General features: G+C 54.7%; 1 protein-coding gene across 4 annotated transcripts in view; it reads left to right on the forward strand.

Annotated features, from left to right (window-relative positions):
* Window positions 1-23072, forward strand: part of LOC139241104 (histone deacetylase 4-like) — a 188035-nt gene extending 164963 nt beyond the window's left edge. For all 4 annotated transcript variants that reach the window (XM_070869794.1, XM_070869795.1, XM_070869793.1 and 1 more), the window contains 11 exons: window positions 1591-1777; window positions 2739-2869; window positions 5231-5351; window positions 7240-7289; window positions 8035-8142; window positions 9228-9283; window positions 13609-13696; window positions 14871-14990; window positions 18225-18322; window positions 20859-20977; window positions 22882-23072. In XM_070869794.1, the coding sequence (XP_070725895.1) occupies window positions 1591-1777; window positions 2739-2869; window positions 5231-5351; window positions 7240-7289; window positions 8035-8142; window positions 9228-9283; window positions 13609-13696; window positions 14871-14990; window positions 18225-18322; window positions 20859-20977; window positions 22882-23057 (1254 nt within the window). In that variant the 3' untranslated portion in view covers window positions 23058-23072. The remainder of the gene's footprint in view (window positions 1-1590; window positions 1778-2738; window positions 2870-5230; window positions 5352-7239; window positions 7290-8034; window positions 8143-9227; window positions 9284-13608; window positions 13697-14870; window positions 14991-18224; window positions 18323-20858; window positions 20978-22881) is intronic.
* Window positions 23073-23452: the final 380 nt, after the last annotated feature.

The following is a 23452-nucleotide window of genomic DNA, read 5'->3' on the forward strand; positions in this document are numbered from 1 at the left end:
GAGACCAAAACTGTACACAATACTCCAGGTGCGGTCTCACCAAGGCCCTGTATAATTCCAGTAAGACGTCTTTATAGTTATCATTAAATCCTCTCGAGATACAGAGTAAAGCTCCCTCTACACTGTCCCCATCAAACACTCCCAGGGCAGGTACAGGGGGTTAGATACAGAGTAAAGCTCCCTCTACACTGTCCCATCAAACACTCCCAGGGCAGGTACAGCATAGGTTAGATACAGAGTAAAGCTCCCTCTACACTGTCCCATCAAACACTCCCAGGGCAGATACAGGGGGTTAGATACAGAGTAAAGCTCCCTCTACACTGTCCCATCAAACACTCCCAGGGCTGGTACAGCATTGGTTAGATACAGAGTAAAGCTCCCTCTACACTGTCCCATCAAACACTCCCAGGGCAAGTACAGGGGGTTAGATACAGAGTAAAGCTCCCTCTACACTGTCCCCATCAAACACTCCCAGGGCAGGTACAGGGGGTTAGATACAGAGTAAAGCTCCCTCTACACTGTCCCATCAAACACTCCCAGGGCAGGTACAGCACGGGGTTAGATACAGAGTAAAGCTCCCTCTACACTGTCCCATCGAACACTCCCAGGGCAGGTACAGGGGGTTAGATACAAAGTAAAGCTCCCTCTACACTGTCCCATCGAACACTCCCAGGGCAGGTACAGGGGGTTAGATACAGAGTAAAGCTCCCTCTACACTGTCCCATCACACACTCCCAGGGCAGGTACAGGGGGTTAGATACAGAGTAAAGCTCCCTCTACACTGTCCCATCAAACACTCCCAGGGCAGGTACAGGGGTTAGATACAGAGTAAAGCTCCCTCTACACTGTCCCATCGAACACTCCCAGGGCAGGTACAGGGGGTGAGATACAGAGTAAAGCTCCCTCTGCACTGTCCCCATCAAACACTCCCAGGGCAGGTACAGGGGGTTAGATACAGAGTAAAGCTCCCTCTACACTGTCCCATCAAACACTCCCAGGGCAGTACAGGGGGTTAGATACAGAGTAAAGCTCCCTCTACACTGTCCCATCAAACACTCCCAGGGCAGGTACAGCACGGGGTTAGATACAGAGTAAAGCTCCCTCTACACTGTCCCATCGAACACTCCCAGGGCAGGTACAGGGGGTTAAATACAGAGTAAAGCTCCCTCTACACTGTCCCATCGAACACTCCCAGGGCAGGTACAGGGGGTTAGATACAGAGTAAAGCTCCCTCTACACTGTCCCATCGAACACTCCCAGGGCAGGTACAGGGGGTTAGATACAGAGTAAAGCTCCCTCTACACTGTCCCATCAAACACTCCCAGGGCAGGTACAGGGGGTTAGATACAGAGTAAAGCTCCCTCTACACTGTCCCATCACACACTCCCAGGGCAGGTACAGGGGCTTAGATGCAGAGTAAAGCTCCCTCTACACTGTCCCATCAAACACTCCCAGGACAGGTACAGGGGGTTAGATACAGAGTAAAGCTCCCTCTACACTGTCCCATCAAACACTCCCAGGGCAGGTACAGGGGGTTAGATACAGAGTAAACATTCTGTGATTAACTGCTGCACTTTTCTCATTCCCCAGCACGCCCTCCTGTGGGACCAGCACTGGATTCAACAACTGCAGCACTTCCCGACGCACATGGAGACCTTGGGAGTCCCGTACCCTGGGGGGAGCCATCGGCCTCTGTCTCGGGCTCGCTCGTCCCCAGCCTCTGCCTCTGTCCCACCGCCACTCCCCGAGGGGCCCAGCAAGTCCTCCTTCACAACAGGTGAGCTCGGGGAGAGGGGAGAGAGGGAGGGAGAGAGAGGGGGAGAGGTGGGGCGGGGGGAGCGAGAGAGGGACGGAGAGAGAGAGGGGAGAGAGAGAGAGGAGAGAGAGGGGGAGAGCGAGAGGGGAGGGGAGAAAGAGGGGGAGGGGGGGAGAGGGGGAGGGAGAGCGGGGGGAGAGAGAGGGAGGGAGAGAGAGGGAAGGAGAGAGAGGGAGGGAGAGAGAGGGAAGGAGAGAGAGGGAGGGAGAGAGAGGGGAAGAGGTGGGGAGGGAGGGAGCGAGAGAGGGAGGGAGCGAGAGAGGGGAGAGAGAGAGAGAGGGGAGGGGAGAGAGAGGGGGAGAGGGAGAGAGAGGGAGGGAGGGGAGAGCGAGAGAGGGAGGGGAGAGAGAGAGAGGTGGAGAGAGATGGTGAGAGGGAGGGAGCGAGAGAGGGAGAGAGAAAGGGGAGAGAGAGGGAGGGGAGAGCGAGAGAGGGAGGGGAGAGAGAGAGAGAGAGGGGGAGAGAGATGGTGAGAGGGAGAGAGGGATGGAGCGAGAGAGGGAGGGGAGAGAGAGAGAGGGGGAGAGAAGTGGGGAGCGGGGAGAGGGGAGAGAGAGAGCGGGAGGGAGTGAGGGAAGAAAGGGGGAGAGCTAGAGAGAAAGAGAGGGAGCAGGGGAAGGGAGAGAGAGGAAGAGTGGGAGAGAGAGAGAGAGGGAGGTAGATAGAGGGAGCGAGAAAAGGAAGAAAGGGAGAGAGGGAGAAAGGGGGGAGCGAGAGAAGGGAGGGAGATATGGAGGCGTAGAGAGGGAGGCGTAGAGGGGGAAAGAGAAAAGGGGAGAGCAGGAGGGAGAAATGGAGGGGAAGAGAGAGAATGAAGGAACGAGGGGCTAGAGGGATGGTGTGAAAGAGGGAGGGAGAGGGGAGAGGGCGGGGGTGCGTGCATTGTCAGTAATATCTCTTCCCCCGCTCCCACTGCCGACAGGGATCGTGTACGACAGTCTGATGCTCAAACACCAATGCAGCTGTGGGAATAGCAGCCACCCTGAACACGCAGGTCGCATCCAGAGTATCTGGTCCCGACTCCAGGAGACCGGCCTTCGGTCACAGTGTGAGGTCAGAGGGGCAGTGGGGCGGAGCGCGGGGGGGCGGGCATTGGGGGCGAGGGGGAAGGTGGGGCTGGGGGAGTGAGGTGGGACTGGGGGAGTGAGGTGGGGCTGGGGGAGAGCGACTGGGACCGGGGGAGGGTGAGCTGGGACTGGGGGAGAGCGAGCTGGGACTGGGGGAGGGCGAGCTGGGACTGGGGGAGGGCGAGCTGGGACTGGGGGAGGGCGAGCTGGGACTGGGGGAGGGTGAGCTGGGACTGGGGGAGGGTGAGCTGGGACTGGGGGGAGGGCGAGCTGGGACTGGGGGAGGGTGAGCTGGGACTGGGGGGAGGGCGAGCTGGGACTGGGGGAGGGCGAGCTGGGACTGGGGGAGGGCGAGCTGGGACTGGGGGAGGGCGAGCTGGGACTGGGGGAGGGCGAGCTGGGACTGGGGGAGGGCGAGCTGGGACTGGGGGAGGGCGAGCTGGGACTGGGGGAGGGCGAGCTGGGACTGGGGGAGGGCGAGCTGGGACTGGGGGAGGGCGAGCTGGGACTGGGGGAGGGCGAGCTGGGACTGGGGGAGGGCGAGCTGGGACTGGGGGAGTGAGCTGGGACTGGGGGAGGGCGAGCTGGGACTGGGGGAGTGAGCTGGGACGGGGGGAGTGAGGTGGGGCTGGGGAAGAGCGACTGGGACTGGGGGAGTAAGGTGGGGCTGAGGGAGAGCAAGCTGGGACTGGGGGAGGGCGACTGGGACTGGGGGAGTGAGATGGGACTGGGGGAGGGCGAGCTGGGACTGGGGGAGAGCGAGCTGGGACTGGGGGAGTGAAGAGCTGGGACTGGGGGAGTGAAGAGCTGGGACTGGGGGAGTGAGGTGGGGCTGGGGGAGGGTGAGCTGGGACTGGGGGAGTGAGGTGGGGCTGGGGGAGTGAGGTGGGGCTGGGGGAGGGTGAGCTGGGACTGGGGGAGTGAGGTGGGACGGGGGTAGTGAGGTGGGACGGGGGGAGTGAGGTGGGACGGGGGGAGTGAGCTGGGACTGGGGAGGGCGAGCTGGGACTGGGGGAGGGCGAGCTGGGACTGGGGGAGGGCGAGCTGGGACTGGGGGAGGGCGAGCTGGGACTGGGGGAGGGCGAGCTGGGACTGGGGGAGGGCGAGCTGGGACTGGGGGAGGGCGAGCTGGGACTGGGGGAGGGCGAGCTGGGACTGGGGGAGGGCGAGCTGGGACTGGGGGAGGGCGAGCTGGGACTGGGGGAGGGCGAGCTGGGACTGGGGGAGGGCGAGCTGGGACTGGGGGAGGGCGAGCTGGGACTGGGGGAGGGCGAGCTGGGACTGGGGGAGGGCGAGCTGGGACTGGGGGAGGGCGAGCTGGGACTGGGGGAGGGCGAGCTGGGACTGGGGGAGGGTGAGCTGGGACTGGTGGAGTGAGCTGGGACTGGGGGAGTGAGCTGGGACTGGGGGAGTGAGCTGGGACTGGTGGAGTGAGCTGGGACTGGGGGAGTGAGCTGGGACTGGGGGAGTGAGCTGGGACTGGGGGACGGTGAGCTGGAACTGGGGGAACGAGATGATGGACTGGTTTTCCGAGATGTTGGACATTAAGTTGCCGCCCAAAGTTACACCAACATACCACTGGAACACCAAGATCCCAGTCATCAAGATCCACGGGGCGGCCCTGGACAACGTGGACCATTTCCCATACCTCGGGAGTCTCTCATCAACAAGGGCAGACATTGGCGATGAGATCCAACACCGCCTCCAGTGCCCCAGTGCAGCCTTCGGCCGCCTGAGGAAGAGAGTGTTCGAAGACCAGGCCCTCAAATCAATCACTTGGTTGACTCCGGAGATGAGGGGGTTGACTTATGAGGAAAGGTTGAGGAGGTTGGGCCTCTTCTCATTGGAGTTCAGAAGAATGAGAGGTGATCTTATGGAAACGTATCAGATTATGAGGGGGCTTGACAAGGGGGATGCAGAGAGGATGTTCCCACTGATGGGGGAGACTAGAACTAGGGGGCATGGTCTTAGAATAAGGGGCCGCCCATTTAAAACTGAGATGAGGAGGAATTTCTTCTCTCAGAGGGTTGTAAATCTGTGGAATTCTCTGCCCCAGAGAGCTGTGGAGGCTGGGACATTGAATATATTTAAGGTGGAGATAGACAGATGTTTGAGCGATAAGGGAGTGAAGGGTTATGGGGAGCGGGCGGGGAAGTGGAGCTGAGTCCATGATCGGATCAGCCATGATCGTATTAAATGGCGGAGCAGGCTCGAGGGGCCGAATGGCCCACTCCTGCTCCTGTTTCTTATGTTCTTGTAAACCGCTGCACTTTGAACCAATCCATGCCTTGATTTGCCTAACCCCAGTATCTCTCTCTCTCTCTCTCTCGTTCCCTCGCTCCCGCAGTATATCCGAGGCAGGAAAGCCACACTGGAAGAGCTACAGTCAGTCCACACTGAGCAACACGTGCTCCTGTACGGCACCAACCCACTCAACCAACTCAAACTGGACAGCCGGAAGCTGTTGGGTAGGAATTGCCAATACCTGGCCGTCACTGACAGTATAGCTACGGGCTAATCGATGCACGGTGCGGGGAAGCGGAGCAGGCGGACTAAACTTGTCGCGGGGGGCAGGGGGGGGGCGTCGTTTGACATTTGCGCCGTGTTGGGGTAAAGCGAGGAAGATTGAGAAGAGGGTTGGGGGGCGATGACACAGCCCTGTTTGACCCCGGACCGGACGTGGATTGGGTCAGTGACGGATCCGTTGGTCAGGATCACGGCCTTGCATGTCATCGTGGAGCAGGCGGAGGATGTTGACCAACTTTTGAGGGCATCCGAAACGGAGGAGGACGCTCCGTAGACCCTCGAGGTTGACAGTGTCGAAGACCTGTGTAAGGTCGAAGGCCGTGTCTAAGGGCTGGCGATGGTCCCTGGATTTTTCCTGTCGGTTGCCCCGTCCGGACCGGGGTCAAACAGGGCTGTGTCATCGCCCCCAACCCTCTTCTCAATCTTCCTCGCTGCCATGCTCCACCTCACAGTCAACAAGCTCCTGGGCTGGAGTGGAACTAAACGACAGAACCAGTGGGAACCTGTTCAACCTTGGCCGTCTCCAGGTCAGGTTCAAGATCACCCCAACCTCAGTCGTCGAGCTACAGTACGTGGACAACGCCTGCGTCTGTGCATACACAGAGGCTGCACTCCAGGACATAGTCGATGTATTTACTGAGGCATATGAAAGCATGGGCTTTACACTAAACATCAGTAAGACAAAGGTCCTCCACCAGCCTGTCCTCGCCGCACAGCACTGCCCCCCAGTCATCAAGATCCACGGCGTGGCCCTGGACAACGTGGACCATTTCCCATACCTCGGGAGCCTCTTATCAACAAGGGCAGACATTGGCGACGAGATCCAACACCGCCTCCAGTGCGCCAGTGCAGCCTTCGGCCGCCTGAGGAAAAGAGTGTTCGAAGACCAGGCCCTCAAATCCACCACCAAGCTCATGGTCTACAGGGCTGTAGTGATACCCGCCCTCCTGTATGGCTCAGAGACACGGACCGTGTACAGTAGGCACCTCAAGTCGCTGGAGAAATACCACCAACGCTGTCTCCGCAAGATCCTGCAAATCCCCCGGGAGGACAGACGCACCAACGTTAGCGTCCTCGACCAGGCCCAACATCCCCAGCATCGAAGCACTGACCACACTCGACCAGCTCCGCTGGGCAGGGCCACATCGTCCGCATGGCCTCCAGACACGAGACTCCCCAAAGCAAGCGCTCTACTCGGAACTCCTTCACGGGCAAACGGGCCAAAGGTGGGCAGAGGAAACGTTACAAGGGACCACCCTCAAAGCCCTCCCTGATAAAGTGCAAAATCCCCACCGACACCTGGGAGTCCCTGGGCCCAAAGACCAGTCCGCCCTAAGTGGAGGGAGTGCATCCGGGAGGGCGCTGAGCACCTCGAGTCTCGTCGCCGAGAGCGTGCAGAAACCAAGCGCAGGCAGCGGAAGGAGCGTGCGGCAAACCAGTCCCACCCTCCCCTTCCCTCAACGTCCATCTGTCCCACCTGTGACAGGGACTGTGGTTCCCGTATTGGACTGTTCAGCCACCTAAGGACTCGTGTTTAGAGTGGGAGCAAGTCTTCCTCGATTCCGAGGGACTGCCTAAGATGATATACAATCGGTCAATATTACAATCCCTAGCGTAAGACAGAGGAACTCACGATTCATCGGAACCTCCGAATATTGATAAGCCCTACAAACTAGAGCATGTGTCTGATTAATTTACTGCCGTTAGTATCCAGTGCAGTGACCACCTTGTAACCCCTTACACGCCGTGAAGAATCGAGGGAACTTCCAACGAGGCGATCCATCGTGGTTTGAAGCCTCACTTATCTCTCTCCTTCCCTTCTCTTTCTAGGAATGCTTTCCCAGAGAGTATTCGTTATGTTACCTTGCGGAGGTCTGGGGGTGAGTATCTCTCTCGTACAGCTTTACAGTACAGAAATAGGAAGGCCAATGGTATGTTGGCCTTCATTGCAAGAGGGTTTGAGTACAGGAGCAAGGATGTCTTACTGCAGTTATACAGGGCCCTGGTGAGACCACACCTGGAGTATTGTGAGCAGTTTGGGTCTCCTTACCCAAGGAAGGATATACTTGCCATAGAGGGAGTGCAGCGAAGGTTCACCAGACTGATTCCTGGGAGGGCAGGACTGCCGTATGAGGAGAGATTGGGTCGACTGGGCCTGTATTCACTGGAGTTGAGAAGAATGAGAGGGGATCTCATTGAAAGGTATAAAATTCTGACGGGGTTGGACAGACTGGATGTGGGGAGGATGTTTCCCCGGGGGCTGGGAAGTCTAGAACAAGGGGTCACACAGTCTCAGGATACGGGGTAGGAAATTTAGGAGCAAGATGAGGAGAAATGTTTTCACTCCGAGGGTGGTGAACCTGTGGAATTCTCTACCACAGGAGGCTGTGGAGGCCAAGTCACTGAATATATTTAAGAGGGAGATAGAGAGATTTCTAGACACAAAAGGCATCAAGGGGTATGGGGAGACGGTGGGAATATGGTGTTGAGATAGAGGATCAGCAATGATCATATTGAATGGTGCAGGCTCGAGGGGCCGAATGGCCAACTACTGCTCCGATTTCTTACGTTCTCTGAAGGAGTTGTCTTGACTTTATTTTCTGAGTTCCGTCCCTCCGTTTACAGGTGGACAGCGACACGGTCTGGAACGAGATGCACTCGTCGAGCGCGGCCCGCATGGCGGTGGGGTGTGTCGTCGATTTGACACTCAAGGTGGCCTCGGGCGAGCTGAAGGTACCATCCCAAGCTCACCTCCCCTTCGCGCGCCCCCCAGCTCTCCCCCCCCCCCCCCCACAACCCCCACCCCTGTGCCTTTCATACAACTCGACAGAGCCCGCCAGCCCCCCCCCCACCCACCACCCTCGCGCGTTCAGCTCATCGCCAAGCGCTCGCCCCCTCAGGCACCGAGTGTCGGCGGGGTCGTTCGACCATGAGTGGCATCGTGCACCCGCGATATCCGCCGTGGGCCGGCGCCTGCCGAGGTGCGGGAGGGGCGGGGTCAAAGGGTAGCGGTCCCGGGGGGAGGGATCCCTGAATTATTTCACCCAACTTCCGCGCCAATGCACCTCCTTGGGATCGTGTTCAGTGGGAGTGAATGGGAAGGGGTTTGAGTCCATTGGGATTGTGTACAGTGGGAGCGAATGGGAAGGGGTTTGGGTCCATTAGGATTGTGTACAGTGGGAGTGAATGGGAAGGAGTTTGGGTCCACTGGGATTGTGTAGAGTGGGAGTGAATGGGAAGGGGTTTGGATTCAGTGGGAGTGAATGGGAAGGGGTGTGGGTCCATTGGGATTGTGCACAGTGGGAGTGAATGGGAAGGGGTTTGGGTCCATTGGGATTGTGTACATTGGGAGTGGGTGGGAAGGGGTTGGGTCCATTGGGATTGTTTACAGTGGGAGTAAATGGGAAGGGGTTGTGTCAATTGGGATTGTGTACAGTGGGAGTGAATGGGAAGGGGTTTGGGTCCATTGGGATTGTGTACAATGGGAGTGAATGGGAAGGGGTTTGGGTCCATTGGGATTGGGTACAGTGAGAGTGAATGGGAAGGGGTTTGGGTCCATTGGGATTGTGTACATTGGGAGTGAATGGGAAGGGGTTTGGTTCCATTGGGATTGTGTACAATGGTAGTGAATGGGAAGGGGTTGGGTCTATTGGGATTGTGTACAATGGGAGTGAATGGGAAGGGGTTTGGGTCCATTGGGATTGTATACAGTGGGAGTGAATGGGAAGGGTTTGGATCACTCACTCAGTCCAAGAAGGTGCTCGGAGATAATTTTTGGTGAACACTGTGGACCATTCTATTCTCACTTTCTGTTGCAGAATGGATTTGCTATTGTGAGACCCCCGGGACATCATGCAGAGCCCTCTACTGCGATGTGAGTTAACTTTCGCCCATGAGCTGTTCAGTCTATGGTCGTTGGCCTTAATCTCATGTCGGGGTTTGGGAACCAAGAGCAGGAACGAAAGCTACAGTTTGTACAAAGCACTGGTCAGACCCCCGCTGGAGTGACTGCGTCCAGTTCTGCCCCCCCCCCCCCCACCCGTCTCAGGAGGGATATATCAGCCTCAGGAGGAGCGCAGAATGACCAGAACGATACCCGGTGGGGGGGGGGGGGGGGAGGGGAGGGGGTATAAAGGGTTAAATCCCGAGGGCAGGTCACACAGACTTGTGTTCCCTCGAGTGTAGAAGATTGAGGGGCAATTTGATTGGGGAGGGGGGGGACGGGGTTTAACGACTTGATGGGGTAGATAGAGAGAGAGAAACTGTTCCCTCTGGTGGACATTCTTGCTATTGAGGGAGTGCAGCGAAGGTTCACCAGACTGATTCCCGGGATGGCGGGACTGACCTATCAAGAAAGACTGGATCAACTGGGCTTGTATTCACTGGAATTCAGAAGAATGAGAGGGGACCTCATAGAAACATTTAAAATTCTGACGGGGTTAGACAGGTTAGATGCAGGAAGAATGTTTCCAATGTTGGGGAAGTCCAGAACCAGAGGTCACAGTCTAAGGATAAGGGGTAAGCCATTTAGGACCGAGATGCGGAGGAAGTTCTTCACCCAGAGAGTGGTGAACCTGTGGAATTCTCTACCACAGAAAGTAGTTGAGGCCAATTCACTAAATATATTCAAAAAGGACTTAGATGAGGTCCTTACTACTAGGGGGATCAAGGGGTATGGCGAGAAAGCAGGAAGGGGGTACTGAAGTTGAATGTTCAGCCATGAACTCATTGAATGGCGGTGCAGGCTCGAAGGGCCGAATGGCCTGCTCCTGCACATATTTTCTATGTTTCTATGGTGGGGGCAGTCCAGAACAAGGGGGAGTCAGCTTAAAATCAGAGCCAGACCGTTCAGGGGTGATGTCAGGAAACACTTCGTCACACAAAGGGCCGTGGGAATCGGGAACTCTCTCCCCCAAAAAGCCGAGGGTCGATTGGAGCTATCAAAACTGAGATCCATGGATTTTTGTCGGGTAAGGGGATGGAATTATTTGAAGCAAAGCAGGGTAGATGGATTTGAGAGACAGATAAAGCATTGATCTGAAACAGGTGCGGCTTAATGCTTCACCGAGAACTGGTTCATTGACATTGGTAGATGTGTTGACTCTTTGCCCCTCCTGATTATTACATAAGAACGTAAGAATTAAGAGCAGGAGTCAGCCATTCGGCCCCTCGAGCCTGCTCTGCCATCCAATGAGATCACGGCTGATCTTCGACCTCAACAGCAGATGACACTAAGCTGGGTGGCGGTGTGAGCTGTGAGGAGGATGCTAAGAGGCTGCAGGGTGACTTGGACAGGTTAGGTGAGTGGGCAAATGCATGGCAGATGCAGTATAATGTGGATAAATGTGAGGTTATCCACTCTGGTGGCAAAAACAGGAAGGCAGAATATTATCTGAATGGTGACAGATTAGGAAAAGGGGAGGTGCAACGAGACCTGGGTGTCATGGTACATCAGTCATTGAAAGTTGGCATGCAGGTATAGCAGGTGGTGATGAAGGCAAATGGTATGTTGGCCTTCATAGCGAGGGGATTTGAGTATAGGAGCAGGGAGGTCTTACTGCAGTTGTACAGGGCCTTGGTGAGACCTCACCTGGAGTATTGTGTTCAGTTTTGGTCTCCTAATCTGAGGAAGGACATTCTTGCTATTGAGGGAGTGCAGCGAAGGTTCACCAGACTGGTTCCCGGGATGGCAGGACTGACATATGAAGAAAGACTGGATCGACTCGGCTTATATTCACTGGAATTTATAAGAGTGAGAGTGGATTGCATAGAAGCATATAAAATTCTGACGGGACTGGACAGGTTAGATGCAGGAAGAATGTTCCCGATGTTGGGGAAGTCCAGAACCAGGGGACACAGTCTAAGGATAAGGGGTAAGCCATTTAGGACCGAGATGAGGAGAAACTTCTTCACTCAGAGAATTGTGAACCTGTGGAATTCTCTACCACAGAAAGTTGTTGGGGCCAGTTCGTTGGATATATTCAAAAGGGAGTTAGATGTGGCCCTTACGGCTAAAGGGATCAGGGGGTATGGAGAGAAAGCAGGAATGGGGTACTGAAGTTGCATGATCAGCCATGATCATATTGAATGGTGGTGCAGGCTCGAAGGGCCGAATGGCCGACTCCTGCACCTATTTTCTACGTTTCTATGTTTCTATGTAACTTCACTTTCCCGCCCGATCCCTCGATTCCCTTCATATCCAAAAATCTAGCAATCTCAGCCTTGAATATACTCAAGTTCTGAGCCTCCACAGCCCTCTGGGACAGAGAATTCCAAAGATTCACCCCCCTCTGAGTGAAGAAAATCCTCCTCATCTCAGTCCTAAATGGCCGACCCCTTATCCTGAGACTGTGTGACCCCTGGTTCTAGACTCCCCAGCCCGGGGGGAAACACCCTCCCTGCATCTACTCTGTCAATCCCCCTCAGAATCTGGTCTGTTTCAATGAGATCACCTCTCATTCTTCTAAACTGTAGAGAATTTAGGCACAGTCTACTCAATCTCTCCACATAAGAACATAAGAAATAGGAGCAGGAATCGGTCATACGGCCCCTCGAGCCTGCTCTGCCATTTAATACAATCATGGCTGATCCGATCATGGACTCAGCTCCACTTCATCAGGTGGATGCAGAGAGGATGTTTCCACTGATGGGGAAGACAAGAACTAGGGGCATGGTCTTAGAATAAGGGGCCGCCCATTTAAAACTGAGATAAGGAGGAATTTCTTCTCTCAGAGGGTTGTAATTCTGTGGAATTCTCTGCCCCAGGGAGCTGTGGAGGCTGGGACATTGAATATATTTCAGGTGGAGATAGACAGATGGAGGGGGTTACAGAGATAGGGAGGGGTGTAGGTGTTGGAGGGGGTTACAGAGATAGGGAGGGTGTAGGGGCTGGAGGAGGTTACAGAGATAGAGAGGTGGGTGAGTAGGCCATGGAGGGATTTGAAAGAGAGAGAGAGTTTAGGTTAGATTGGGTCATTGAATATATTCAAGGCGGAGATAGACAGATAAGGGAGTGAAGGGTTATGGGGAGCGGGCGGGGAAGTGGAGCTGTGTCCATGATCGGATCAGCCATGATGGTATTAAATGGCGGAGCAGGCTCGAGGGGCCGAATGGCCGACTTCTGCTCCTATTTCTGGTGTTCGCTGCTTTCTCTACATAACCCCTTAATCCCTTATCATGACTATACCCCATCGCTCCCCCAGCCCATCCCACGAATCAAGTGTCAATCTATATTGGCTTATGTTTAAAGAAATTGGCACCTCATGATTTTGCTGTCCAATCTCTTGATTTTTAAATTTGGTCTCTTGATTTATGAGCAGGTGGGATTGGCATTAACGTGTGAGTTGTCCTTGCTTAAATGTCTCAACATGTCCCTCTTGAAAAATAAAGGGAGCACCAGTTTACTAACTGCCATCCTTGCTAAAACAAAATGTACAACTCCGTGAATCATCATTTAATCAGCGCGTGTGTGTTCCGTTGTCCAAGGTTAGTATGCAGGTACAGCAAGTGATCAGGAAGGCCAATGGTATCTTGGCCTTTATTGCAAAGGGGATGGAGTATAAAAGCAGGGAAGTCTTGCTACAGTTATACAGGGTATTGGTGAGGCCACACCTGGAGTACTGCGTGCAGTTTTGGTTTCCGTATTAACGAAAGGATATACTTGCTTTGGAGGCTGTTCAGAGAAGGTTCACTCGGTTGATTCCGGAGATGAGGGGGTTGACTTATGAGGAAAGGTTGAGTAGGTTGGGCCTCTACTCATTGGAGTTCAGAAGAATGAGAGGTGATCTTATGGAAACGTATAAGATTATGAGGGGGCTTGACAAGGTGGATGCAGAGAGGATGTTCCCACTGATGGGGGAGACTAGAACTAGGGGGCATGGTCTTAGAATAAGGGGCCGCCCATTTAAAACTGAGATGAGGAGGAATTTCTTCTCTCAGAGGGTTGTAAATCTGTGGAATTCTCTGCCCCAGAGAGCTGTGGAGGCTGGGACATTGAATATATTTAAGGTGGAGATAGACAGATTTTTGAGCGATAAGGAGTGAAGGGTTATGGGGAGCGGGCGGGGAAGTGGAGCTGAGTCCATGATCGGATCAGCCATGATCGTATTAAATGGCGGAGCAGGCTCGAGGGGCCGAATGGCCGACTCCTGCTCCTATTTCTTATGTTCTTATGTTCTTATATTCCTGCCTCCTTCACAGGGGGTTCTGCTTTTTCAATTCCATCGCCATCGCGGCCAAACAACTCCTGCAGAAATCGAAGATGAGCAAAATCCTGATTGTGGACTGGGTGAGTGATTCAACCCTATCCCGTTCTCTCCCGTTATACAGAATCCCAATGGGCCGAACCCCTTCCCATTCACTCCCACTGTACACAATCCCAATGGACCCAACCCCTTCCCATTCACTCCCATTGTACAAAATCCCAATGGATCTAACCCCTTCCCATTCACTCCCATTGTACACAATCCCAATGGACCCAAACCCCTTCCCATTCACTCCCTCTGTACACAATTCCAATGGACCCAAGCCCCTTCCCATTCACTCCCATTGTACACAATCCCAATGGACTCAAACCCTTTCCCATTCACTCCCATTGTACACAATCCCAATGGACCCAAACCCCTTCCCATTCACTCCCACTTTACACAATCCCAATGGACCCAAACCCCTTCCCATTCACTCCCACTTTACATAATCCCAATGGATCTAACCCCTTCCCATTCACTCCCATTGTACACAATCCCAGTGGACCCAACCTCTTCCAATTCACTCCCATTGTACACAATCCCAATGGACCAAAATCCCTTCCTATTCACTCCCACAGTACATATGGCACTATTTGGAAGAAGAGCAGGGGGAGTGCTCCTCGGTGTCCTGGGGCCAATATTTATCTCTCAACCAACATCACTAAAACAAATGACCTGGGTCATTATCACATTGCTGCTTGTGGGAGCTTGCTGTGCGCAAATTGGCGTTTCCCACATTACAACAGTGACTGCACTCCAAAATGTACCTGATTGGCTGTAAAGGGCTTTGGGACGTCCGGTGGTCATGGAAGGCGCTATATAAATGCAAGTCTTTCTGATCTTGCACCCTCCGATATCTGGGGAGGCCTCTCTAACCCCACGTCACTATTGGAACAGTTGGGAGAGGTCACTCGATGGTTCTTGGCTCCCAACAATCTTCCCTCCACCAATACCCTCAACGAATAAAACACACACCTTAACCGGTCCACTGACCTCTTTGCTGATTGTGGGATCTTCCTATTCACAAATCTACATGCTGCATTTTCCCGACATTACGACAGCAACTACAGCTGGGACAAAGTACATCAGTGTCTGAGAAGTGCTTTGGGACATCCTGAGGTGCTATATAAATGCAGGTGTGTTGGGCGAATGGGAGAATGTTGAGGAGTTAAATGGCCTTTTCAGTCTCTGACTCTGAACCTTTCCTTCCGATAGGACGTCCACCACGGGAATGGAACTCAGCAGGTGTTCTACAGGGACCCCAACGTGTTATACATCTCCTTACATCGTCACGACGACGGGAATTTCTTCCCCGGAAGCGGAGCGGCGGATGAGGTCAGTATGGCTCCTAAACGCCCACTGTATGCAATCCCAATGGACCCAACCCCTTCCCATTCACTCCCACTGTACACAATCCCAATGGACCCAAACCCCTTCCCATTCACTCCCACTGTACACAATCCCAATGGACCCAACCCCTTCCCATTCACTCCCACTGTACACAATCCCAATGGACCCAAACTCCTTCGCATTCACTCCCACTGTACACAATCCCAATGGACCCAAACCCCTTCCCATTCACTCCCACTGTACACAATCCCAATGGACCCAAACCCCTTCCCATTCACTCCCACTGTACACAATCCCAATGGATCCAACCCCTTCCCATTCACTCCCACTGTACACAATCCCAATGGATCCAAACTCCTTCCCATTCACTCCCACTGTACACAATCCCAATGGACCCAACCCCTTCCCATTCACTCCCACTGTACACAATCCCAATGGATCCAAACTCCTTCCCATTCACTCCCACTGTACACAATCCCAATGGACCCAACCCCTTCCCATTCACTCCCACTGTACGCAATTCCAATGGACCCAAACCCCTTCCCATTCACTCCCACTGTACACAATCCCAATGGACCCAAACTCCTTCCCATTCATTCTCACTGTATACAATCCCAATGGACCCAAACCCCTTCCCATTCACTCCCACTGTACACAATCCCAATGGACCCAAACCCCTTCCCATTCGCTCCCATTGTATGCAATCACAATGGACCCAAACCCTTTCCCATTCACTCCCACTCTACACAATCCTAATGGACCCAAACCCCTTCCCATTCACTCCCACTGTACACAATCCTAATGGACCCAAACCCCTTCCCATTCACTCCCACTGTACACAATCCCAATGGACCCAAACCCCTTCCCATTCACTCCCACTGTACACAATCCCAATGGACCCAAACCCCTTCCCATTCACTCCCACTGTACACAATCCCAATGGACCCAAACCCCTTCCCATTCACTCCCACTGTACACAATCCCAATGGACCCAAACCCCTTCCCATTCACTCCCACTGTACACAATCCCAATGGACCCAAACCCCTTCCCATTCACTCCCACTGTACATAATCCCAATGGACCCAAACCCCTTCCCATTCACTCTCACTGTATACAATCCCAATGGACCCAAACCCCTTCCCATTCGCTCCCATTGTATGCAATCCCAATTCACCCAAACCTTCCCATTCACTCCCACTGTACACAATCCCAATTCACCCAAACCTTCCCATTCACTCCCACTGTACACAATCCCAATGGACCCAAACCCCTTCCCATTCACTCCCACTGTACACAATCCCAATTCACCCAAACCTTCCCATTCACTCCCACTGTACACAATCCCAATGGACCCAAACCCCTTCCCATTCACCCCCACTGTACACAATCCCGATGGACCCAAACCCCTTCCCATTCACTCCCACTGTACACAATCCCAATGGACCCAAACCCCTTCCCATTCACACCCATTCTACACAATCCCAATGGACCCAAACCCCTTCCCATTCACTCCCATTATACACAATCCCAATGGACCCAAATTCCTTCCCATTCACTCCCACCGTATACAATCCCAATGGCTCACAATGGAACATAATAGAGCTCGACACTGCCATAAGGTATAGATTCCAACTCTTTTTACTAAGATGCTTTAGACTTTGAATTAGTCTGGTGGCCGTTTTCTGCACCCTTTCCAAAACCTCCATATCACCCACTATGTGAGGAGACCAACTTTGAACACATTATTCCAAGTGCGCCTGACTAAGGTCTTATACAAAGACGAAACAGTATTCCTCATTTCATACTTATAAGAACATAAGAAATAGGAGCAGGAGTCGGCCATTCGGCCCCTCGAGCCTGCTCCGCCATTCAATAAGATCATGGCTGATCTTCGACCTCAACTCCACTTTCCCGCCCGATCCCCATATTCCTGATTCATTTAATATCGAAAAATCTTGCTCTCTGTATTGAATCAACGACTGAGCCTCCACAGCCCTCTGGGGCAGAGAATTCCAAAGATTCACCACCCTCTGAGTGAAGAAATTCCTCCTCATCTCAGTCCTAAATGGCCAACCCCTTATCCTGAGATTGTGACCCCTGGTTCTAGTCTCCCCAGCCCGGGGGAAACATTCTCCCCGCATCCAGTCTGTCCAACCCCGTCAGAATTTTATACGTTTCCTCATAGGACAATCCCCCCATCCCAGGAATCAGTCTGGTGAACCTTCGCTGCACTCCCTCTATGGCAAGTATATCCTTCCTTAAGTAAGGAGACCAAAACTGTGCACAGTACTCCAGGTGTGGTCTCACCAGTGATCAAGATCCACGGCGCGGCCCTGGACAACGTGGACCATTTCCCATCTCGGGAGCCTCGTATCAACAAGGGCAGACATAGACGACACCGCCTCCAGTGCTGCCTTCGGCTGCCTGAGGAAAAGAGTGTGCGAAGACCAGGCCCCTCAAATCCACCACCGAGCTCATGGTCTACAGGGCTGTAGTGATACCCGCCCTCCTGTGTGGCTCAGAGACATGGACCATGTACAGTAGACACCTCAAGTCGCTGGAGAAATACCACCAACAATGTCTCCGCAAGATCCTGCAAATCCCCCGGGAGGACAGACGCACCAACGTTAGCGTCCTCGACCAGGCCAACATCCCCAGCATCGAAGCACTGACCACACTCGACCAGCTCCGCTGGGCAGGGCCACATTGTCCGCATGGTCCCCCAGACACGAGACTCCCAAAGCAAGCGCTCTACTCGGAACTCCTTCACGGGCAAACGAGCCAAAGGTGGGCAAAGGAAACGTTACAAGGGACCACCCTCAAAGCCTCCCTGATAAAGTGCAACACCCCCACCGACACCTGGGAGTCCCTGGGCCCAAAGACCAGTCCGCCCTAAGTGGAGGGAGTGCATCCGGGAGGGCGCTGAGCACCTCGGGTCTCGTCGCCGAGAGCGTGCAGAAACCAAGCGCAGGCAGCGGAAGGAGCGTGCGGCAAACCAGTCCCACCCTCCCCTTCCCTCAACGTCTGTCTGTCCCACCTGTGACAGGGACTGTGGTTCCCGTATTGGGCTGTTCAGCCACCGAAGGACTCATTTTTAGAGTGGAAGCAAGTCTTCCTCGCTTCTGAGGGACTGCCTATAGTGATGATGATGATGATGTATTCGAGTTCCTTCCTTGCTCTTGCCCAGCCGTGACCTTGTTGTCTTTCTACCCCCTCAGGTCGGGTGTGGGGCTGGTGTTGGCTTTAACGTCAATGTCGCTTGGGCTGGAGGCCTTGACCCACCGATGGGAGACGCAGAATATCTCGCCGCCTTCCGGTAAGGTGTTGCGTGGTTTTGGGTGGGGGGGGGGGGGGGCGGGGAGTGACATGTGTGGGTGGGACAGAGGGGCAGAGAATCGACCTGGTCAACTCTTGTGTCAATGGCCACCAGGTGGATATACCTCCTTTGGAGGCAGTTCAGAGAAGGTTCACTCGGTTGATTCCGGAGATGAGGGGGTTGACTTATGAGGAAAGGTTGAGTAGGTTGGGCCTCTACTCATTGGAATTCAGAAGAATGAGAGGTGATCTTATCGAAACATATCAGATTATGAGGGGGCTTGACAAGGTGGATGCAGAGAGGATGTTTCCACTGATGGGGGAGACTAGAACTAGGGGGCATGGTCTTAGAATAAGGGGCCGCCCATTTAAAACTGAGATGAGGAGGAATTTCTTCTCTCAGAGGGTTGTAAATCTGTGGAATTCTCTGCCCCAGAGAGCTGTGGAGGCTGGGACATTGAATGTATTTAAGGCGGAGATAGACAGATTTTTGAGCGATAAGGGAGTGAAGGGTTATGGGCAGCGGGCGGGGAAGTGGAGCTGAGTCCATGATCGGATCAGCCATGATCGTATTAAATGGCGGAGCAGGCTCGAGGGGCCGAATGGCCGACTCCTGCTCCTATTTCTTATGTTCTTATGTAAATGTGTTTGATTGGGTTTCCTTAATTTGGGAGTTGTTGGTGAAGTTGTCTATCCATTTTGTAGATCTCGGGACTCGTTGCGTTCTGGTGGTATGGGTCTTCATTTCTGCAGACTAATACTGCCCACATGCTCTCCCTGAACCCACACCCCCCCACCCCACCAGATTAATCTCACCACCTCCTGTTCGTAAAACCATCTATCACCAGGACTTCACACTGGGTCTCCTCACCTCACCCCCCAAACTGTGAGGTCTCCTCAAACCCCCAAACTGTGGTCTCCTCAAACCCCCAAACTGTGGTCTCCTCAAACCCCCAAACTGTGGTCTCCTCAAACCCCCAAACTGTGGTCTCCTCAAACCCCCAAACTGTGGTCTCCTCAAACCCCCAAACTGTGGTCTCCTCACCCCCCAAACTGTGGTCTCCTCACCCCCCAAACTGGTTGGCCACCCACAGTCTACCAACGTAAACTAGAGGTGATCCAAAACTCGGCTGACCCCGTGTCCTAACTCGCACCGAGTCCCACTCACCCATCACCCCCTGTGCTCGCTGACCCCGTGTCCTAACTCGCACCGAGTCCCACTCACCCATCACCCCCTGTGCTCGCTGACCCCGTGTCCTAACTCGCACCGAGTCCCACTCACCCATCACCCCCTGTGCTCACTGCCCCGTGTCCTAACTCACACCGAGTCCCGCTCACCCATCACCCCCTGTGCTCACTGTCCCCGTGTCCTAACTCACACCCAGTCCCACTCACCCATCACCCGCTGTGCTCACTGACCCCGTGTCCTAACTCGCACCGAGTCCCACTCACCCATCACCCGCTGTGCTCACTGACCCCGTGTCCTAACTCGCACCGAGTCCCGCTCACCCATCACCCTCTGTGCTCGCTGACCCCGTGTCCTAACTCGCACCGAGTCCCACTCACCCATCACCCACTGTGCTCACTGCCCTGTGTCCTAACTCGCACCGAGACCCGCTCACCCATCACGCCCTGTGCTCACTGACCCCGTGTCCTAACTCGCACCGAGTCCCGCTCACCCATCACCCCGTGCTCACTGCCCCCGTGTCCTAACTCGCACCCAGTCCCGCTCACCCATCACGCCCTGTGCTCACTGACCTACATTGGCTCCCGGTTAAGCAACGCCACGATTTCAAAATTCTCATCCTTGTTTACAAATCCCTCCATAGCCTCCTCACCCCCTCCCTATCTCTGTGACCTCCTCCAGTCCCTACACCCCTCCCTATCTCTGTAACCTCCTCCAGCCTCTACACCCCTCCCTATCTCTGTAACCCCCTCCAGCCCTACACCCCTTCATATCTCTGTAACCGCCTCCAGCCCCTACACCCCTCCCTATCTCTGTAACCTCCTCCAGACCCTACACCCCTCCCTATCTCTGTAACCTCCAGCCCCTACACCCCTCCCTATCTCTGTAACCTCCTCCAGCCCCTACACCCCTCCCTATCTCTGTAACCTCCAGCCCCTACACCCCTCCCAGCTCTGTAACCTCCTCCAGCCCCTACACCCCTCCATATCTCTGTAACCCCCTCCAGCCCCACAACCCCCCCGAGATCTCTGCACTCCTCTAATTCTGCCCTCCTGACCATCCCTGATTATAATCGCTCCACCATCGGTGGCCGTGCCTTCTGTTGCCTGGGGCCCCAAGCTCTGGAACTCCCTCCCTAAACCTCTCTGCCTTTCTCTCCTCCTTCAAGACGCTCCTTAAAACCTCCTTCATTGACCCAGCTTTTGGTCAGCTACCCCTAATTTCTACTTGGGCGGTGTGCAATTTTTTAAATCTCGTAACACTCCCGTGACGTTTCATCCAACTTAAAGGCACTATGTAAATTTAAGTTGTTGTTGTTGTGATTAATTCCTTGTTTCCCGGACGGTTACAGGGCGGTGGTGATACCGATTGCCAAAGAGTTCTCCCCGGACCTGGTTCTCGTGTCGTCGGGTTTCGATGCTGTTGAAGGTCACCCACCACAGCTCGGGGGCTACAAGGTCTCAGCCAAATGTGAGTGGACCCACGGCTCATGCCCCAACCTTGGAGCGATACTTGCCCCACTCTACAAAAATATTCACAGCACCAAGACATAAGAACACAAGAAATAGGAGCAGGAGTTGGCCATTCGGCCCCTCGAGCCTGCTCCACCATTTAATACGATCATGGCTGATCCGATCATGGACTCAGCTCCACTTCCCCGCCCGCTCCCCATAACCCTTCACTCCCTTATCGCTCAAAAATCTCCTATCTCCACCTTAAATATATTCAATGTCCCAGCCTCCACAGCTCTCTGGGGCAGAGAATTCCACAGATTTACAACCCACTGAGAGAAGAAATTCCTCCTCATCTCAGTTTTAAATGGGCGGCCCCTTATTCTAAGACCATGCCCCCTAGTTCTAGTCTCCCCCATCAGTGGGAACATCCTCTCTGCATCCACCTTGTCAAGCCCCCTCATAATCTTATACGTTTCGATAAGATCACCTCTCATTCTTCTGAACTCCAATGAGTAGAGGCCCAACCTCCTCAACCTTTCCTCATAAGTCAACCCCCTCATCCCCGGAATCAACCGAGTGAACCTTCTCTGAACTGCCTCCAAAGCAAGTATATCCTTTCGTAAATACGGAGACCAAAACTGCACGCAGTACTCCAGGTGTGGCCTCACTAATACCCTGTATAACTGGAGCAAGACTTCCCTGCTTTTATACTCCATCCCCTTTGCAATAAAGACCAAGATACCATTGGCCTTCCTGATCACTTGCTGTACCTGCATACTATCCTTTTGTGTTTCATGCACAAGTAACCCCCAGATCCCGCTGTACTGCAGCACTTTGCAATCTTTCTCCATTTAAATAATAACTTGCTTTTATATTTATCCTGCCACAGTGGATAACCTCTTTGGTAGGAATAGGCCATTGGGCCCACTGTTCCGTTCCGGAGTTAAAACAGCACACCAGCCCCCTCCCACGCCCCCTCCAATGCACCCCATCACCGTATCCCTCTATTCCTTTCCCCCTCATGTGTTTATCCAGCCTCCCCTTAAACACATCGATGGTTTTCAGCCATGGCTCAGTGGATATCGGTCCCTCACTAACACACCTGAGCTCGAATGGGGGCTGGGTTCAAGACCCACTCCAGAGACTCGAGCACATAAGTCTAGGCTGACACTCCCGTATAACGCTGAGGGAGCCCCGTACTGTGCTGTCGGAGGGGCAGTACTGAGGGAGTGCCGTACTGCACTGTCGGAGGGGCAGTACTGAGGGAGCGCCGCACTGTGCTGTCGGAGGGGCAGTACTGAGGGAGTGCCGTACTGCGCTGTCGGAGGGGCAGTACTGAGGGAGCTCCGCACTGTCGGAGGGGCTGTACTGAGGGAGTGCCGCACTGTCGGAGGGGCAGTACAGAGGGAGCGCCATACTGCGCTGTCGGAGGGGCAGTACTGAGGGAGCTCCGCACTGTCGGAGGGGCGATACTGAGGGAGGGCCGCACTGTCGGAGGGGCAGTACTGAGGGAGCTCCGCACTGTCGGAGGGACAGTACTGAGGGAGTGCCGCACTGTCGGAGGGGCAGTACTGAGGGAGTGCCGCACTGTCGGAGGGGCGGTACTGAGGGAGTGCCGCACTGTCGGAGGGGCGGTACTGAGGGAGTGCTGCACTGTCGGAGGGGCAGTACTGAGGGAGTGCCGCACTGTCGGAGGGGCAGTACTGAGGGAGCGCCGCACTGTCGGAGGGGCAGTACTGAGGGAGCGCCGCACTGTCGGAGGGGCGGTACTGAGGGAGTGCTGCACTGTCGGAGGGGCAGTACTGAGGGAGCGCCGCACTGTCGGAGGGGCAGTACTGAGGGAGTGCTGCACTGTCGGAGGGGCGGTACTGAGGGCGGGAGATGGAGTGTAACCGCCGCTTCTGTTAATTCCCCCACCAGGCTTCGGATACCTGACCCGACAGCTGATGTCACTTACCGAGGGACGCGTTGTCATGGTGTTGGAGGGCGGACACGATCTCACGGCGATCTGTGATGCCTCGGAGGCCTGTGTCATCGCTTTACTGGGCAAAGAGGTGAGGTTCTGTGCGACAGAGCGACGGCCCAACCCGCGATAGTTGCTCCACCCCCGACTCTCTCCGTCGCTGGGTTTAGCAACGCCGGGAGACACGGTGCGAGGGTGAGTCGGGGCTGGGGGGGTCCTGTCCATCCGCCATTGAGATTCGCCAATGGTCTTCCTCCCCGTGAACGTCTCTGCAGATCGACAGCGTGAGGCCTGAACCATTGACTCTCTGAGCGAGCGGGCCAGAGAGAGGGGGGGGAGGGAGGGGGGAGAGGGGGGGGCAGAGGGAGGGGAGAGAGGGGGGGGCAGAGGGAGGGGAGAGAGGGGGGAGAGGGAGAGAAGGGAGAGAGGAGAGGGGGAGAGAGGGGAGGGAGAGGGAGGGGAAAAGGAGGGAGAGAGGGGAGAGAGAGAGAGGGAGAGGGAGGGAGAGAGAGAGGGAGAGAGAGGGAG

Source organism: Pristiophorus japonicus, chromosome Y (genome assembly GCF_044704955.1).
Source record: "Pristiophorus japonicus isolate sPriJap1 chromosome Y, sPriJap1.hap1, whole genome shotgun sequence".
NCBI lineage: Eukaryota > Metazoa > Chordata > Chondrichthyes > Pristiophoridae > Pristiophorus > Pristiophorus japonicus.